At 41.1% G+C, this 19,660-nt stretch overlaps 1 protein-coding gene across 1 annotated transcript in view; it reads left to right on the forward strand.

Annotated features, from left to right (window-relative positions):
- Positions 1 to 2,271: 2,271 nt before the first annotated feature.
- The window catches only part of ccnd2a (cyclin D2, a), a 28,781-nt gene continuing 11,392 nt past the window's right edge, over positions 2,272 to 19,660 (forward strand). The window contains exons 1-3 of the mRNA XM_007228361.4: positions 2,272 to 2,704; positions 4,060 to 4,275; positions 11,166 to 11,325. Coding sequence (XP_007228423.2) covers positions 2,510 to 2,704; positions 4,060 to 4,275; positions 11,166 to 11,325 — 571 coding nt within the window. The 5' untranslated portion in view covers positions 2,272 to 2,509. The remainder of the gene's footprint in view (positions 2,705 to 4,059; positions 4,276 to 11,165; positions 11,326 to 19,660) is intronic.

Below are 19,660 nucleotides of genomic sequence, written 5' to 3' on the forward strand. Positions count from 1 at the left end.
GTGTTTACGGGTCCGCGGGTGGGCGTGTCCGGTAAGTGAAGCGCCGCGTGACATCACTTACCCGCGAAATAAATAAATTAGCGGAGAACGCTGCCTGCACGCGCTGATGGGAAGCGCAGACAACTGCGCGCGGGTTTTTTTCTTCTTCTATTAATATATATATTTTTAAGCAATTTTAACAGTAGAACTATGGTTCTTTTAACGGATTTGTTTTTTTCTGTAATATTTATGTATATATTTTAATGTATTTATTTAACTGCGGGTGCGGTTTTTGTTTTGGGTGCATTTTGAAGCAGAATTTGTGGATTTCTATGACAGCAATACTAAACCCGAATTATTTTAAAGACGTTTTTAGAAGAAAAGAACTTAAAAAAACAGGCTTGGAATGTGGAGAGGAGGGGTTAAAAACGCGACGGTGGTCATTATTTTCATTTCTCAAGCTTAACTCTGTAAACTTTATGAAGGCTTTGAGAAAAATCGGAATGGGGTGTTTACAGATTTAGATTGTGCTGATGATGCTGGTGATGATGGTGATAGTGGTGATGATGGTGATAATGGTGATGATGGTGGATCCTTTCTGATTCATCCTGTGAGTCAGAATTAAAAAAGCGCACACAGATCTTCATTTCCTTTTCTGACAACCTAGGGAATTTTACATTTATTTTATTTATTATTTTTAAGCGAATTAAAGCATTTTTTCAGAGTTTTTCACTGTTATTTCATTTCAGAACTGTCAAAAATTGTGTTTTATTTTTTCCTATTTTTTTCTTATCGTAATTTACGTTTATTCTTAAACTTCTTCGTCTTGAGTTTGCGTCGCTTTACGAAACTAAACTACATCTTGCGCCATTTTATCGCGCGAGTTTCCTCACAGAGCTTCGTTTCCTACAGTCTGACACAGCAAGTCTCGATTGCTAAGTCTCCGACGTTAGTTTTCGTTTGGAAAACCCGAACATGAAATATTCCCGTGAGTCAGTATATAAGCACGCTGTATTCTTCCTCCTCATCATCATCATCATTATTACTCTCTCTCCTCTTCCTCCTCCTCATCATCATCAGGTGGGGACTGTCGGCTGCTGAGGTGTTTGTATTCAAGTCTGCCCAGTAACACAGACAGCCTGGGCTGTACTGCCCTATTGGCTGCTTCATGTATAGGGAGGAAGCTGAATTCTAGACCAGAAAAAAGTCTTTAAAGAGACATTCCTGTTACTTTAACAGCCGCGTGAACCGCTGACTTTAACTCTGTCCACTGTGAGTTTGGTCATAATCTTGAATAAAGCTTCGCAGCTCCTCTATGTATTCGCATGTCCTGCTTAATTAGGCTTTATTAGCTGCAGATGAGTATAAATTACGTTTTTTTAATAACAGTTTAACTTTTAATACTAACACCAACCTACCAAGCTGAACTGCAGATAAAAAATATTTGGTGGCTAAATCTGACACACTGACATTATATGATAATAATAATTAATGCGTATTGTCCCTGTTAATTAAATAAAAATAAAAAAAATAAAGGTTGTATTTGTTTTTTGGACTGATGTGTGTTGTTTTTTTTTTTACTTTGTTTGTTTGTTTGTTTGTTTGTTTTGTATGACTGGTGATCGTTTAATTGAGTCTACACCCGAACTGTTAAGTGCTGTTATTGGAATGTGCAGACATGTTCAGTGGCATCATCACACATTATCAGAAAACCCAGCCTTCATGCATTTCCTAGAAAGTTATCTCACCACAAGCCTCGCACTACAGGCTATAAAAGGCAGCTTATACATACATGCGCAGACGTTAAGCTGAGATGCAGCATTTGGCTGATATTAGAAGTGTGTGTGTGTGTGTATATATATATATATATATATATATATATATATATATATATATATATATATATATATATATATATATTCTGTCGATATGCTATAACTTTATATTATATTAATATGATCAACCTTAAAGCTACAGAAAAATGTGCCAAAAACACACATCGGATGACTGAAAAACCTTCTAAAAAAAATGATATTTGCTAATGCATAATGTAATAATGCATTAATAATGCATTATTATATAAGTGAATGTCAGTGAGTGATGCTGTAAATAACGTGTATTGAAATATCGGAAATGTGTTTAAAAATTATATCCACTAATTAAAACACTTTTTATCGAGATATATACGTATATAAATATATTTATAGCATTCTGCGAAAAACTTTTAACGTCGGGCTCACGTGCTGATGTCACGTGAGAGATCCAGCCAGCAGGAAAGAAGAGACAGAAAACACACACACACACACGCACAGTCGCACACTTCCCCAGGCACGCGCGCGCGCACACATCGAGGGAGAAACTTGGCGAAAGGGAGCTGGAGCTGGAGCAGCTCGCGCTCTTACTGGGTTTCTATATGCGCGAGGAGCGTTCCGGGGAGGCTGCGAGCTTCGCGCTGTTGGAGTAGGAGCGATACAGAGAGAGAGACAGACAGACAGAGAGGAGCGGATAAAGAGAGAGAAAGAGTGGAGAGATGGAGCTTTACTGCCTCGAGGCAGAGCCGATGGTCAGAGCCCATCCGGACCCGAACCTGCTGTCCGACGACCGGGTCCTGCAGAGCCTGCTGACCATCGAGGAGCGGTTCTTGCCCCAGTGCTCTTACTTCAAGTGCGTGCAGAAGGACATCCAGCCCTTCATGCGGAGGATGGTGGCTACCTGGATGCTGGAGGTTTGGACACTTTTGAGGCTGTTAGACGCTGTTGTGCGTGTTCGTGTCCAGACGCGGTCCTTCTTTAAACTTGTATTAATTTCTTTAAATTTATTTTATTTTGCTTCACGCTCGTGCGTGTGCATGTGTGCGCGCGCGTGCGCGTGACATTTAAAGAATGTGTTCCTCGATTAAAGCAATCTGCAACTCATCAGATCCCCCAGCAGTGTGTACATATGAATGTGTTTTCGGGGTTCTAGGGGTCTTTGGCTCCCTGTTGCCCCGCAGTCTGGTTGATTTTGCGCTGAGAATTTGTCTGCCCCTGCACACGTATGCAGTAAGAACCGATTGCTCTCGCCCCTCTCTCCCGACTAAAACGCCATGTTGGTTTTCACACCCGTGTTTTTTTTATTACCGTAGCTCTCGCGCAGAAACGACAGCCCGTGCCCTCCGCGGTACCGGGTCAATAAGGTGCAGGAGAGTTCGGAGGGGCAAGTTTCGGGGCAGTATGAAAGGGCAGGGGCAGATATGCGGGCTTAAACGCTTGAGCGAAGAGAGCGCGCGGAAGGGCGGAAGGGCGAGGGCCGCGACGCGAGGCGGCCGCGCGGCTATTAAAGCTAGTTTCCGATCAATCGATAATCGATAGGTGGTCTGCAGTGTGGTATATGGTTAGAGGAGACAGTGGGCTTTATTTTGGTGGGTTAATCGCGTTGCTGAAGCGCTGCGATGAATTTGTATAAATTTTTAAAGCCGGGCTGTGCCACTCGAGGCGGAGAGGTCGGCCGTCGCGCGGTCATTAAAATCAGTTTTTAAACTCATTAAATAGAGATGTTGGGTTATGACAATTGTCGGGAAAGATGCGGAACAGTCCCCGGAACATTTACATGTGTGAATCACGCACGTGGACAATTTATTCATATTTTTAAATATTTTTTGAAAACATGACGAATTAAAAAAAAGTCTGTTTCAGAGCCTCGACTAAGCTGTTGGGTGGTTTTCCTTTTCTCTCTCTCTCTTACTCTTTCTCGCTCTCTCTCACTCTCCAGCTCACTCTGTCTTTTTGTGTTGCGCTGATTATGATTATGACTTCAATTCGTTTTTTTTCGCAAACGAAGCGAATTCATTGATTAAGAGTTTTAATACGTATAAACAGGCCAGTTAAAAGTACATAAGTGAACCGTGTTTAAAGTGCATGCGGTTGCAGCATCGCGTGTGTTGTTGCTTTAATCGGTTTTGCATCGATTGCAAAGATTCTCGATTATTCGATTCCACCCCCCCACCCCAAAACGATTTGCGGTTTATTATTTGCGCTTTCATTTTTCCCAGCTTTAAACAAATGTAGCTGAGTTCTGACCCCCTCCTGTCCCCTCCTGCAGGTGTGTGAGGAGCAGAAGTGTGAGGAGGAGGTCTTCCCCCTGGCCATGAACTACCTGGACCGTTTCCTGTCCGTGGTTCCGACCCGAAAGTGTAACCTGCAGCTGCTGGGCGCTGTCTGCATGTTCCTGGCCTCCAAGCTGAAGGAAACGCGGCCGCTCACCGCCGAGAAGCTCTGCATCTACACCGACAACTCCATTAGACCTCATGAGCTGCTGGTAGGGCTTGTGCCTCACTTGCCATTGCTTAAATATTAAAGTTATTAATAATATTAACGCCACATTGTTCACAATAGACACAAACAATACGTTTAGTATTGCTTTTATTTGATTTGATATTAGTATTATTTAAGTAAAGAAAATTTATTTTAATTTACAAAATAAAGCAGATTTGTGGTCTTGCAGCTTTGGGTTTTATTACAAAAAAATCTGCTTAAGTTTTAAAGTATTTTTTATTTGGTTGGTATTTTTTGCATGAATAAAAAAGAAGAGGTATCTTATAATATAAGAAAATCTTATATAGGCTTTAAAGCATTTGCTTTATTACACATAAAAGCCTATTATTCAACAAGACAATTAGTTTTCCTCTTGTTTTCAAATATTAAAAAAAAAATCTTTTACTGGTGGAATAACTGTCTCTACTTTTTGGAAACATTACTGTGAGGATGTGATTGCAACTGGCAACAAGAGCTTTAATAGTGTCAGTTATACTGGATGGAGTAATTTTATATGCATTATACCACTTTATGGAGTGTTCTGTCTATGGCTCAGAGCTCAGAACTGCAGTGAAAGGATTGAGAGAATTAATTGCAAATGAAGGGGCTTTGCTGAGTAGAGTTGGGGAGGGAAGGAAGGAGGAACAGGATGGGGGGGGCTGGGTGAGTGCTGTGGTAGATGGTAGATGCTGTGTGTGTGTGTGTGTGTGTATAGTGTGAACAGTGAGCTGCAGGAGCTGATCTAATGCATGAGGAGCCACCCACGGGTCTCCATCCCCATCTAGTGGCAAGTATGCAAAAAGGGACTGTCTGGATTTTCAGTTCCGGCTTTGTAGCAGAAAGAGAGAAAGAGTTTTTTTTATAATGGTGGCTGAAAAAGATGATGACATTTATCTGCTTGTGGCTTTTGCTTTTTTAATCATGTAAGAGTTGTGATCATCACTTGACAAAGATTCAGCGTGTTGATTCTGTAGCCGTTTTGAACTTTCCTGGTAATGTGAATTTGTACCACTTCTAAGAACCATTTAACGCCCAACTTTGAACAAAATGCCTGTAGTTCCTTTGGATTAGTCCAGCTTAGTTTGGCCTGTTGTGGTCTCAACTGCTCTATAAATGTCTTTGAATTTAAAAACAGAGGTGTCAAAAGGGATTCTTTGGAGCAGCACCATGGAAGAACCACTTTTTTGTTCTTTGAAGAAGCCTTCAGCGTTCTTGTCAATCGAAAACTAAATAAAAAACTTAATTAGGAGATTATTTGAAGAGCCAAACTTTTGCTTGTAGCATATTAGTTGGAAAGTAACTTTTTTATATTTGAAAGGTCCTTTAGAGTACCTAGTGAGTTTTTTCTATGGGATTTTGCCATTGAAATCTTGTATCTTTGGCGCATTTATCTTTGACAGTGTGATGGTTCTTCAGTTAACTATTTATGTAAATAAACAAGTTCATGGTGGGTCAATGTAAAGATTGCATCTAAATCTGGTTTCAGGGAGAACTGCTAAATTGGTATGAGCAGGCTCTGTATTTTTCGGACTGTAGATAACCCAAAGCTTCCTGAAGAAGGACCCTGTAGAATGTGATGGATTATTCAGGGAGAGAAACTATAGAAACGGAGGCAAAACATGTCGGTTAAATCTAAATGCTATTTCCTCCTCAGTATTCCATAAACATTCCTCAGTGAGCTGCCCTTCCTCCGCAGTGTGGTCAGGAAAGTAAAATATCAATCAGACAGAGATGATAGGGAAGTACAGTGTGTCTGCTGCAGCATCAGCAGATGGTCTGAGGAGTTGTCGGTCTGTTGTCAGCTCAGCTCATGTGTGTGTGTGAGTTTGTGTGAGTGTGTTATGCTGTTCGCACTGCTCTTCTCACCTCTGGCTCATCAGTTTCCTCTCTCAGTGATGGAAATGGACGGAGCTGGTGGTTCTGGTTGAAGATGACACCAGTACGTCACAAGTGGACCGCCGGTGTTTTTTTTTTATATTTTTAAACAGCGAGGCTTTGCGCTGTGCGAGCTGCAGGAAACCGGAGATGGGCTGTCACAGTCACATCTTCAAGTTTTGCCTCTGCTGACTGGCACAAAGTTCTTGCTGGTGGCAGAGGGACTGATGAGAGGAAGTGGGTGCCTGAGCTGTGTTGCAAACGCACCACTGTTAGCGGAGAAATAATAACGCTGATAAAAGCCTCTGAAGGTACTGCCTAATTCTTTAATGCCTTAACTGCTGTTTTATATATATATATATGGTTGTATCTCAAAAAAATTGAAAGTTACTTTATTTCAGTGATTCAACTCAAAGTGTGAAACATGTACATTATATTGATATATTAGACAATAGAGTGATCTATTTTAAGCACTTATTTCATTTATTGTTGATTATTGTGGCTTACAGCCAATGAAGCCAATTTAGAATATTATATAATTGGTACTTTTGACAGTGTGCGCAGTGCCCACAAGTCCTGCTGGAAAATGAAATCTGCACCTCCATAATCTCAGTCAGCTTGGACTGTGTGTTCCTCCACTCTTCTTCCAGACTCTGGTCCCTTGATTTCCAAAGAAATGCAAAATTTACTCAGTTTTGCATTGGACTAAAATGCAATGATGGTTTGGAGAGACATGTCATCTGCTGGTGAGGACTGCTTAGTGCAGTCAAATCCTCAGAACAATGCTTTAGAATGGCTCTGCCTGCAGTGGGGGTTCTTATGCTGGCATGACACACATCATAGGACAGGATGTGGTGTTGGTACCATGGTTTTTGCCACTTTTGCCCCATGGAATCTAAGGAATGCTGCACTGACCTGTGGGATATAAGTGTATTGAATGTGGATTTGATTTCTGATAATCAGATAAATACTAACTACGCATGGAATTAAATACTATATATGTTTTTATATGTTAAGTTATAAAATACCTGATGTTTGGGAGGAGCAAGCCTGAATTCTGTCTGTAACAAGGCAAGCTACACCAACATGACATAGACGCCATGCTAATGATACCCTAAGTGACTGTTTAAGGCACTCATTTCAAAATTCTTCCATCATATATGTGATACATATCTTCTTTCTGCTCTATAATCAGTACAAAAGAAACATGAAACCTGATCTTCAGATTTCTATTTCAATCACATGTATTTACATATATTCCTGTAAATCATCACATTCTGGTTGCTTGTCTAAACATGCAAGCCTGATCAGATTAAGACCCAAACATAAGCATTATAGCTTACTGTAGCCACAGTTAGAAGTTAGTAGTTTGGTTTGGATCGATGCCTGCCTTTGCTTTTATATATTCTTAAAAATAAAATTGCCCAGAAGAGTTCTGTGGCATGGTGGTGCCATTGAAAAATATCTTTTTTCCTGAAGAAGCATTTAGAGGATGTCATTGCTTTCTATAAATGAGACAAGAGTGGGTAAAAATGTTTCGAAAGTTTGAAGAACCTCAAAATAGTGTAAATAAAAATTGTATGTCGATAAAAAGTACCATAAATCAAGAGCCAAAGATGATGACAACGATGAGAAGGCAAAAGTCTGCCAGTTTTTAGTATTATAAGGTATTATAAGGTGATATCTTGTGAGTGAGGTTCAACACTGGGCAGCATGCTCATGGCAAGGCAGCTTGAATTATCGGAGTTTGAGTGAGGCTTTGATCCCATTTTCTTCTAATTTACACGGCCAATTACCCAACCCACTCATTAGGACTCGCCCTATCACTAGTGATGCCCCAACACCAGGAGGGTGAAGACTAACACATGCCTCCTCCGATACATGTGAAGTCAGCCACCGCTTCTTTTCAAACTGCTGCAAACTGATGCAGCATTACCGAGTAGCATCACATCACAGCGCTTACACTCGGAGGAAAGAGCAACGAACATCGGTTCTGATACATCAGCTCACAGATGCAGCCTTGTGCTGATCCACATCCCCCTTTGGAGTGATGTGGGGAGAGAGAGCACCATCACCCCACCCAGAGAGAGCAAAACCAATTGCAAGACCAATTGTGCTGTCTCGGGGCTCTGGTAGCCGATGGCAAGCTACATAAACAGGATTCGAACCAGCCATCTCCCAGTTAAGCATTTTTTAGCATAGCAAATGTCATTGGACATAATACTAGAAGAGTTGTGCCAAGAACCCAGAAGAGTTGTGGTCCTCTTCATGTGAGATGTGAGATGTGAGTGTGTCACTCTGTGTGTATCTATGGCAACTTCGGAAGCCCTAAAAAGAAGTGATGCTTTCTGAGACTGTATGAAACAGTCTGAGGTCAGGGATGAGACCCCCTCTAGCATCTTGCAAAGGGTCTTGTGATGATGCTCTGCAGTGCTGTTTGGAAAGTCTCACCCCTATAAAACGGAGCTGTTGCTGTGTGTGGGTGACTCAATGTATTGGTGAAACCGAGCTTGCAGAGGTGGCGAGGATATTTTGCATGGGTGCTGTCGCCTCGCTCTCGATTTAACAGTCATTCAGAAATGCGCCGCTGTTCACCTGCAGTACCGCACTGGAACAATCTCTCGGGCGACTTCAGAGAAACAGTCGTCAGCGCTCGGCAAGACGGTGGATTTAATGGATACCACATTGGGCCGCCTCATGACTAAGTGCCTGTGGTTCAGTGGAGTAGAAAACCATCCTCGTCTGATTAAGCACACAGTCACAAGGACTGTCCCTAAGAACACAAGTTTCCCCAGTTAGTCACTCAACCCTCTTGTTACTTTTCTTGCCTTTAACAAGACTAGAGGGCTGAAGCTTCAAGGTCGCCGGCTGTTTCCTGAGCGAGATGAAAACGGCAGCACACACTGCGTGTTGACGTTAGACTGGAGCGCCTCAGTTCAGAGGAATATCTAGCTGTAGATTGAGAGAGCCTGGGGGGACAGGGTGGGAGATCTGTGTTTAAAAAAAAAAGTCTTATTACAAGCATGTTCTTTTATGTTAGCGTCACGCATTAAGGCTAAGCATAAGTGGAGGTGGTTTTGTAACTGTGCCAGATGAATATAGTCCCTGTGTGCCTGTGTTCAAGCTGCTGAAGAAAGACTGCTGATCTATTCCTGCTTAGTTTATGGCTTAAATCATTTACATGTTCCCTAAAGGCAGAAATGTAATTTTCATATTTGCTGTCTAATAAAAACGTGCAGAACAAGCAAATGACATGCAACTGTCGTTTTACTTTATGCAATTTGGCATCTCAGTAAGCGTCTGTATCTGTTAGCGGAATAACACTAACATTGAACGATTGGGTCATGTTGGTTATTTAAAGGAATATGGATGGAAAATAAAGTTGTTTTGTAATAATGCACCCACTTTCTATGTGCCAAAATAACAGCTCTGGACAAAATTAAGAGAACACATCAGTTTCTGTATAGTATCAGTTTCTCAGATTTTTCTATTTATAGTTATATGTTTGAGTAAAAAGAACATTGTTGTTTTATTCTATAAAATGAGAAATGGCTGAAATATCAAAGAAGATGCAGAGCTTTCAGACTTCAAACAGTAAAAAAAAAAAACAAGTTCATATTCATAAAGTTTTAAGAGTTCAGAAATAATCAATATTTGATGGAATAACCCTGATGGTTTTTAATCACAGCTTTCATGCATCTTGTTCATGTTCTCCTCCACCAGTCTTACACACTGCTTTTGGATAACTTTATGCTGCTTTACTCCTGGTGCAAATATTCAAGCAGTTCAGTTTGGTTTGGCGGCTTGTGATCAACCATCTTCCTCTTGATTATATTCCAGAGGTTTTATTGCAGTTTGGTAAAATCGAAAAAAATCATAATTTTTAAGTGGTTTCTTATTTATTTCTAGAGCTGTATGTGTTTTCATTGTGTTCTGCTTATCATTAGAGTAAAAAACACACACACACACCCTGAAATGTTAGTATTAATGGGATATCAATAGGTAAGGTATGGATTATTACGTAAATAGTTGTTGTGAGGTGTTATCTTCTGAGTGAGTTTGAACATAGACTCATGGCATAGGGTGCTCATGGCAAGGCGACTTGTATTACCAGAGATCAAGTGAGGACTGATAGTGGTTGTCAGATGGATGGGACATTCCATTGCCAAGTTGTGTGGATACAGTTATACGTTATAGAAGGTAGCATCTTTAAAATGCTTTCAGAGCAATTCTGGCAAATAACTGACAAACAAATTTTGGTTGGTCTTTTGATCTGGTCAGAATGACCTACATTACTATATCTGACAGAAGTATTAGAACACTGCTAATTCATTATATCTTCCGAAATCAGTGGTATTAAAAGAGTTTATCTCAGTTTTGTCAAAAACATTTTGTAAATGTCTCTACTATCCAGAGAAAGATTTTTTAAATCACATTTTGAAGCATTGCTTTGATGATTTGATTGCAATCAGTCACAAACAAGAGTGTTCCTAAAGTCGGACCTTGGCAGCCAACTCATGTTAAAATATTCATGTTTCATAGTTGTCACACAAATCAATTACGGTGCTGTTAAAACCTAAAAAAAACACCCATAATAACCTTTAAAGCTGACTCTTGAGCGGCATTTCACTCTGTGTGGAAAGTAAAATAGCAGGGCAGAAATGTGAACCAGTTTTGACATAACCAAAGTTCCCTGAGCTTTTTATAGACGTGACACTCCGGCAAGCCAAGTATATCAAATTGTTTTCAATATTTCATCAATTTGCATTCCACTTTCAGCACAAATCAAAATACCTAAGATGCTTAAGATATATTCTGCACTTACTCAGAACCCCAGATCGGCATTTGACACTGTTATGACATCCTGCTTAGGGTTGTATGTTCCTGAAAAGTCAAATCAGTTGTGGCTAAATCAACCACAATTGCTGCAAATTGTCTATATAAGCGTTTAGAATTTAGATTTTGGGCAACAGGATTTGGGTAAGCTCACACCTCTCTTGTACCTGTGTTCTCCTTCAGGAATGGGAGCTGGTGGTGCTGGGAAAGTTGAAGTGGAACCTGGCTGCTGTGACTCCTAACGACTTCATCGAGCACATCGTGAAAAAGCTGCCGCTGCCTGAGGACAAGTTGGACGTGATCCGCAAGCATGTGCAGACCTTCATCGCCTTGTGCGCAACAGGTACTGGTGCCTCCCATCATTGACCTTGAACTATGTGTGGAACTGACAGTGTAGTGGACCAAGGAATGCTGTTATTTAGGGGGGAAGCTCTGGGTTTGTAATCAGCGGTTGAAGCCAGGCCTCGTAACATGTCGGTGAATTTGTGCCATTTCGAGACGGTGTGGTTGATTTGTTAGGTCAACATTTTTTTTCTTTGTTTCAGCATGTTTCAGCTCTTTGCTGTAGCTGCCGCCATAAATCACCACTGATGGAGGTCAAATTCCTCTTTGTTCCTCCCCATTTCAGTCCCTAAGGGGTATTTTTACTCTTTAATTATGACCTTCTCGCGGCGATGCTCCAGATGTGGCAAGCCAAACAATAATAAACTGAACATTAAGAATCTAAATCAGGGAGAGAAAAAAGCAGCCGAGTGCTTGGTAAATGATATCACGGCTGGCATGCACTCTGTATTTGTCTTGCGCTGGAGTTTTGTAAGTGCGAATGATAAAAGATCCGCTGCCAAGTCAACTGGGTGCTGATATCTTGCATCAACACTCTGGCAAGTGTTGAAAAATATCCTCATTTGCTCCACTTGAGAAAAAAAAAAAAAGCTGAAATTGAAGTCAACTTCTGAGGGACAGTAACTGTGGAAACGGCATTCAGGTTGTCTCCGCGGGCCTGGCGCCGCCAAACGCCGAGCCGTCGTTACCTTCACGTGAAAGTATGCGGATAGAAAACGGGGCCTGTAATGGAGAGGGCTTTCTCTGGGAGCCTCGCCATCTTTGGCCGATGTGTTTGGAGGGGCTGGAGGTCAGGGGCCATATCAGTGGCAAGCAGTGAATGGAGTGACACTTCAAAGCGCAGCTGTCTGGTTAAGGGCATTCCTGCGCACTGCCGATCCACCGGCTACTCTGTGTGGGGACGGAGGAAGGCATTGTCTCGGTTCTTGGCGGGGCGGATTATGTCTTTGAGATCAAACATGGAGCAGCGAGCGAGGGTGAGAAAATAGTTAGGGGGAGAGTATTGTTCCGGGCGATCCAAACAGCCAAGCATGTCGTGTTTTCATACCTCATCCCCACTTCTCACGCCTCCTGCCTGCTCCGGGGCATGAGCGCTTTCCCATGTTGGAAGGTCTCTTTGTGGTGCAGGTTCTCCCGACCGATCAGAAACCTGCCCTGCTCCACGAGAGGTAATGCGACCTGTCTGGGTTTCCCCTGGGCGACCACATCCCTCCCTGGGGTGACTCATCTCTCCAGGTCTTTATGGAGAAAAGAGAGGCTCATCTCTGAAAACTCTGGATTGGATGAGATAAGGGGGGGGGAAGTGGAGGGAGGAACTGGAGCGGATGACAGGTCTTTAAACATGGCACTTTTGATGTGGTTTCTCCTTTTGGGATTGTGCAATGGATATTGTAAATATGTTGTGAAAGTACTCTGACAGGAGACATTGATGGTATCCATGGGAAACTGGCTTGAATCCCACCGAAGACACTCACTGCCATCCATCTCCCGCTCTATCCCTCCTCTTTTTCTTTCCGAGTCACTAAAGATATTGGAGCGCCTTTCAGTTTCACATCCATTTCTCACAGTCCTGTTGTGCAAGAGCACGAGTGCACTTTGTCCTTGATTGCTCCAATGAAGTAGATGGAATTATTTTAACATCTTCCGCAACTCATTTACTACCTGCCACTGTTAATAACACAGATCAGAGCACAGGGTTTAAAACGGCATCCAGTGAAATTGAGAGGTCATATTTAGGAATGCATGATATGTTGGAATCTATTGGTTGGTGGTATTTGTACGTAACGCAATTTAGATGTGTATTTAGTCTTAATTTCTATATTTTATCCATGTTTAAGTGTTATAAATAATGTGATGCTGAACTAAGGATGGATGATATAGTAAAAAAAATAATAAAAATAGCACAGTATTTAAATGCACCTTTATATCATGATATTTCATTTTTTGACTTTCCCAAAAATTATGACCAGAAGATGAACCATCTTCATGTACCAAAAGATGCAGATTATAAAAACTGCTATCTGGATAACCTCCCATTTCTACAGTACTTTTATTCAGAATATTCTGACAGTGGTTTTCACAATAAGCCCAGAAAATGTAACCCATTTATTCATGTGTATTCCAATCCCATTTAATTGCCAGGCAGATTCCTAGATTCCTCGATTCCTAGAACGTGCCTGTCCTTCTTTTAATTCATCTATTTCTTTGCATTCTTCAGAGAAAACCCAGCATCCCCCTCCCCATCTCTCTTTTATCGGAAGGACTTGCATAAATCAAGGCCTCTGTATCTGAATGAGAAAAGAGAAAAGAGTGGGGGGTAGGGAGCAAAAGAGACAGCTAATTTTTAATGGTTCCTCGCTTTTGATGAAATAGTTCCGTTCAGGGCACTTTGTGGGATTTGCTTGGGGCAGTGCAGGCTGGTTCTTTATTAATTAATAACTTAAAGAGGCCTTTTGATGGCTGTGGAAGTAGTTGTGGTTAGAGGGGGGCGTGGGCATATCATATCCTATAATATACTCCACAAATGCATAAAAGGCTCAGTGTGGATGAAGCACCTGATAGGAAAGTACAGGGGGCAGTGTTTCTGCTGGGGAACTGCACAGAAACAAGCTCATTAAAGAGATTATAGTAATTTTTTTCTTTCAGATATTCATCATTGTGGCCAAAAGTCCATCAACTGTAACACGGAAAAATAGAATTTGCACACTTTTACCAGTTGTTAGGCATGGTTTGAGTCCCTTTTTGCTCTAAAGCTATTTTACTGCACAAAGTGAATGGAATAATAAACAATTCTGTAGCTTAACCTCAAATCACATCGTTGGCTAGATAGTTAAAAATCAGACACCAGGTAAACCAAAACATTTAATTGAACTCTATGAATTGAACCAAGAAGAGTATTCAGATATCCAACCAGAATTCTGCTTGGAGATTGTAAACAGCTACCAAAAAAAGAATAGCTGGCAAGTGATATTTTAACCAAATATTGGGTGTGCTGTATGTATGAAAATGAGTTCACCAACATATTGCTTTCCTTTGTATTAAAAATATTCCCTTTTTTATAAGTTGTAAAGGTTCTATTTTGTTATGTGGTTGGTGTGGACAACAGTGGATAACACCGCTGCATACCAGTGAGCTTCCACATCATGTGGGAGACTTGGATTCCATTCTCAATCTGAGTGACTATACTGCTCTACACCAATAAGAGTCCATGAGCAAGACTCTTAACACTACATTGGTCCACTTCTGTTATAGGAATAACCTTGTAAGTCAACATTCATAACGCTGATATGGCAAATGTCATGGGACCAGCATTGTTATTGGGTTTCTTGACTTTTGCTTGCAGACTTTTGTCCTGGCTCATGACATGACATGTGGATTGAGGAGTGATAAATGCCCCACAGTAAATACTTTGGAAATGGAATATCCCATCCATCTGGCACCTGATTTCTCATATTAGCCTATCCCATGAGGTGCATATACTACTATGCTAACTAAGAACTACAGCTATTGTTATGTTATAAAGTTGTAAAGTTACAGTTATTGTATATCTTCATGGTCTGAACAGTGAATCAGCTCTGAAAAATGAAAGCTTTCCCATTGAGTTCCAGTGAGTTTGTTGGTGTTGATGTTTGTTGATATAATAAGGCTCGATTAGTCAGAGCTCACTATGAGTCTTCTTCCTCTGTATGCCTTGAATAACTTCCTGCATCCATGCAGCAGGAAGCACTGAAAGCAGCACAGCACATTCTCCCAAGAATTTCCTTCTGTGTGTGTCATAGGAACTCCCATGTGGTTTCCAGTGTTTTCTGATGCTGATCAGAAACCACAGTATCCTGTCTGACTGTACGGAATAAATGCTAACGATTGTGCCAAGTAAACACCACGAAATCCAAATGCCTTGCCCACGCTCGGATGCTTTAGATATATGCGTGGTGAACTCATCATGGTCCACTCCCACAAGACTAAGGCTAAGCTGTGCTTAAGAAGGTCTTAATTGTGGCTCACAATAAGTGTACTGATGGTCTAACCATAGAGAGAATGCAGTATGGGAGACTCCTCACTGGACTGGATGTAATTCTGTCGGTGGATATTGTCTTTCCGCTCCTCAGATGTTTACTTGTCTTGTGTTTGAAAGGTCCCCAAGTAGTGCTGGGCAGTATGGCCAAAAAAGCATATCACTTTATTTTTCAAAATTCTGATGGTATCATGGTATATCATGGTATTTTTATTATTTTATTTTTTGTATTATTATTTTTTGCAAGACTGGGCTTTAATATAGGTTTGTGATTTATTGTACTGTTAGGAGTACATATAACATAAAACACTAAGGCTTTAAATTAAGGCTTTGATTAGTATTTGGTTTACTTTGTCCCACAAAATTAAACAATATATGTAGAAATCAGACTTTATTATCAGAAAAATAACTAAAGAACTATAGTCCTTAAAAAAAGATATGCTAACAAATTTAACACAACTCCCTTTAAATATTTAACAATTAAAAATTTTAATAAATAGTTTCATAAACATATAAACAAACCTAAAATACTCAATGTTTAAGTATTCAAACATATATTTCTCAAATGTTCTATTGCACAAGTTAGATACAAGTTTAATACAAATTTACTAGATGTTATTTCTGAAGACATTAGAGGCATTACAGTATTTAAATCAGCTACAATTCCCTTCTTTCTCCAGTTATAAATACATTCAAGTCATCCTTCAAGCTACAGTATTAATATATTTAAAAGCGCTGTAGTTACTGCTGTATTTTACTGGAATAAAAACTCGTATACAGTAGAAACAGCAGCAGGAGCTATTCTGATTTCTCTGCAGTAAAGCACTAGAACACTGGTTGACTCTCTTTTTTGATGGTTCTGTTCCGCGCGACGCTCCGCAGCGCCCTCTAGCGGTACGGCGGTATGAGAGAAACACATACCGGTTCAAGTTCACCCTGTGGTATACAGAATGAACCGGTATACCACCCAGCACTATCGCAAAGTAACAAAATAAACAGTGTGTGTGTGTAAATGAGTGTGTATGAGTGTGTGTGTATAACTGGGTGTGCTTGCAGGGAGGGGTCAGCTTGGTAGAACAGTAAATCTGCCAATTCATGTCATTCCTGTTTCGAGAGGCCCCTGCCGGCCATCGTTCTGTTGCTCAAGTCTCAACTGAGGTGCAAGACTGAAGCAAGTTGTTACAGGATTTCGTCAGCTTAGGAGGATTCCTGTTTTCACTTCATTAAATTACAGTCTCGGCTGCTTTGCTGCTAAATGCAGGAGCATGATACAAACAACAATATGAGAACAAAAGGTTTGGAATTTGACTTCCGAAGAGTATGTTGTTAGTCAATTACCGAGTCCTACAACTCCGAACTTATCATGACTTGATGTAAAATGTCATGACTTGTCATGATTACTTGATTAAAGGAGCAGTCCTTAAGATTTTCTTTTAAATTGAAAAAACACTTGTATTCCTAAACTGGGAAGATACAACATATTATATTAAATGGCATCAGTGTCCTGGCAAACCTACTAGTAGTAGTTTGTTGCATGTAATTCTCATTACAATAATCTGCATGAAAAGTACTCTTCTGCATTCTCTTTTTTTTATACCATGCGCTTGAAGTTACTAAAGTAATTGTATTTAGTTACTGTACTTAAAGCTGCCTTATATGAGTTTTATTTGTTTGTTTGTTTGTTTTTCCTTAAGTGCTCCCTCTATAATGGGGAATGTTAAATTTTACACCATTGTTATAAATACGTTTGACCCTACTATATTTTATATACAGTAAAATGTAAGGGTCAGCGTGGACATAGCACCTAAAGGCAAATCCTCAACAGAGGATCAGATTCTATACCCATTTGACTATTTTAGAGTGAACCTGAGGCATTTAAACTCAAGACCATCATACCAGCTGTTAAGCATGGTGGTGGTTGCTTCATGCATTAGGACTATCACAAAAACTAAACATACTTTGGGCTCCAATGGAAATCTTTAAACGAGCATTTCTTAAGAAGCTGAGAGAGAATTTTTCTTCTATAGGTTTCACACAAATGTCACTCATATTACGGAGAGTCACATAGTTCTGAAAAGAGGTTTCGTGCAGTTTCACCAAAGTTTCATAGTGCACCAGCAGCAAAATTATATTTCAAAATCAATACCTATGTAGGTTTTTGTCTTCTTAGTTGTAATCATTACTCACTAATAAAATAATAACTAGTAAAATATACAGTATGATAGTAGAAGTAGCATTAGAATGATTGAAGAACTCAAGAAGAACATTAGAAATATGGTAGTGAAAGCCCACATGGTCTTAAATGATCCTTAAATCCAGTGTGTCAGTATTTCATTTCAACCCTGTGATGCTCACTTAACACAACTTTCTGCATGGCATGGTACTGTCGCATAGCAGGGTTTTAACAGATGGTGGCGGTGTTTTGTCTTTGCTCGTGAAACTGCAAATATTGGGACATTTATGTGAAGTGACGCCAGTGGATCTTAACAGAGACAGACTTAGAGCGGGAGCTTTAGCACCTACCGCATCTCGCTAGCCCACAAGAGTCCAAGAATTTACTGCCTGTCTGCGAGCTCCCTCACTTACACTCTCTAAGTGGCTCGTTCCATTTGACTGCGGCCTGCGGTGGGTGATGTACTGTGATGCCAAATCCAAAATGTTGTTTACATTTGACCTTTATCAATCAGTGGAGCCTGGCTGCTCAAAATGGGTCTTTCTGTAAACTGCGATCAATAAGCTACGCATCGGCATGGAATCCTGGCAGTTGATTTATTGCCCTTAAAAATCATCGTGCTCCTTGGCTGTTTCTCAACTTTCCGGGTGTTTAATTAATTTACAAGTTAAATGCGCATGCAGTGCATCACACCCACCCAGGAGCTGGCCGTGTTGGCACGGTCCTGGAGACGCTCTGTGGGGAAGGCGAAAGAATGGCTCATTGAAGGGGGCGAGAGGCCGAAGAGTAGGCCGGTCAGCCTCCGCTCACAAGGAGCCTTGCATCGGGAGTGTCCCGTCTACATACACTGCTCTATTTCCATGCACGGATATCAATGAAGATGTGTAAAAGATGGTCATTCTTCCTCAACTGACCACATGATTCGCACCAGAGTGCCTGGCTCTCCTAAGTGTGAAAAATCAAAATTACGTGCCTTTTCTCTACACTATCTAAGCGTAAGCATCGTCACTCTTTACCTCTGTATGCAGGTATGTGTACCGGTTGCAGATGGTACCAATAAACTTCAATAAAAGTGATGTAATGCAATTCTTTTTTGCATTAATTTGCGTTAACTTTGCTTTTTCCATTCGGCCAAGTCCTCCATTTTTCCAAAATCCCTCTCTGCCCTGAGCGCAGCTACGTACACAGAGGTGTATAGCAGGTTCGGTTATTTGTCAACACTGAGCCGCAAGTTCAGCGCCTGGCTCTGAATATTAAAAAGGCAATAAAATGGGAAGGTTCTTTAGTAATCAAAGCCCACTGCTTTGATTTCCCTTCTTTTCTCAAAGAAAAAAGGAACCAAAAAATCACTCTTGGAGCCATCTTGAGGTTTGCTTTCAATACAGCAGCGTGGTAATGCAATGGCCGCTGGGGTCTACTCTGTGAGCCCATAGGTGGCCAGGCATCAGAGGAATTGTGGGGGGTGGGGTGGCGGGGGTCTCTATTCTCTTGCCAAGACCTCATGAGCGTCTGGACACGGACTAAAGAATGATGTTCAGAGAAACAGCCTCCCTCTTAAACTTGCTCAGTCAACTCTGCTGGCTCAAACCTGACACACTGCACCCTGCCCAAAAAAAAAAACCTACCCCCCAACAACAACACCATCACATCCCCAACCTTTGTGTTATTAACTCTGGTTCTGCATCCTAGTCCAAAGAGAGCGAGCAGTATAAGTATTTCTTGCGCTTCTGAATTGGATGAGGATTGAAGAAGTGTTGACTCCTGACAATGAAGCGAAACACTCGCTCGCCCACTGAACCCAAAACTGCCACTAGCAGCACTCAATTAATATGCTAAAAGATAGCAGGCTTGCTAACACAAATCAGGAGCTGTTACAGCAACAAAAGCTGGGCATGTGTGCCATTCAGACTGCAGGCCTAGTGTCGGGATGGAGAAATGGTGGAAAAGAGGAAGAATGGGGAATGGGAGGAAAAATCTGGTTGCAAAAGGAGGCGAAAGACGGAAATCAATGAGGCAGGGGGGTAAGCAGCATTAGCTGTTTTACTCCTTTCTCCATGCTAGCTGCCTTTCTTCTTCCTTCTCTTTTCTTCATCTTCTGTCTTTCTTAGCCACTCTCCTTCGCCAGTCGCACTTTTGGGCCCAAGGCCC

This window comes from Astyanax mexicanus, chromosome 10 (genome assembly GCF_023375975.1).
Source record: "Astyanax mexicanus isolate ESR-SI-001 chromosome 10, AstMex3_surface, whole genome shotgun sequence".
Lineage (NCBI taxonomy): Eukaryota > Metazoa > Chordata > Actinopteri > Characiformes > Acestrorhamphidae > Astyanax > Astyanax mexicanus.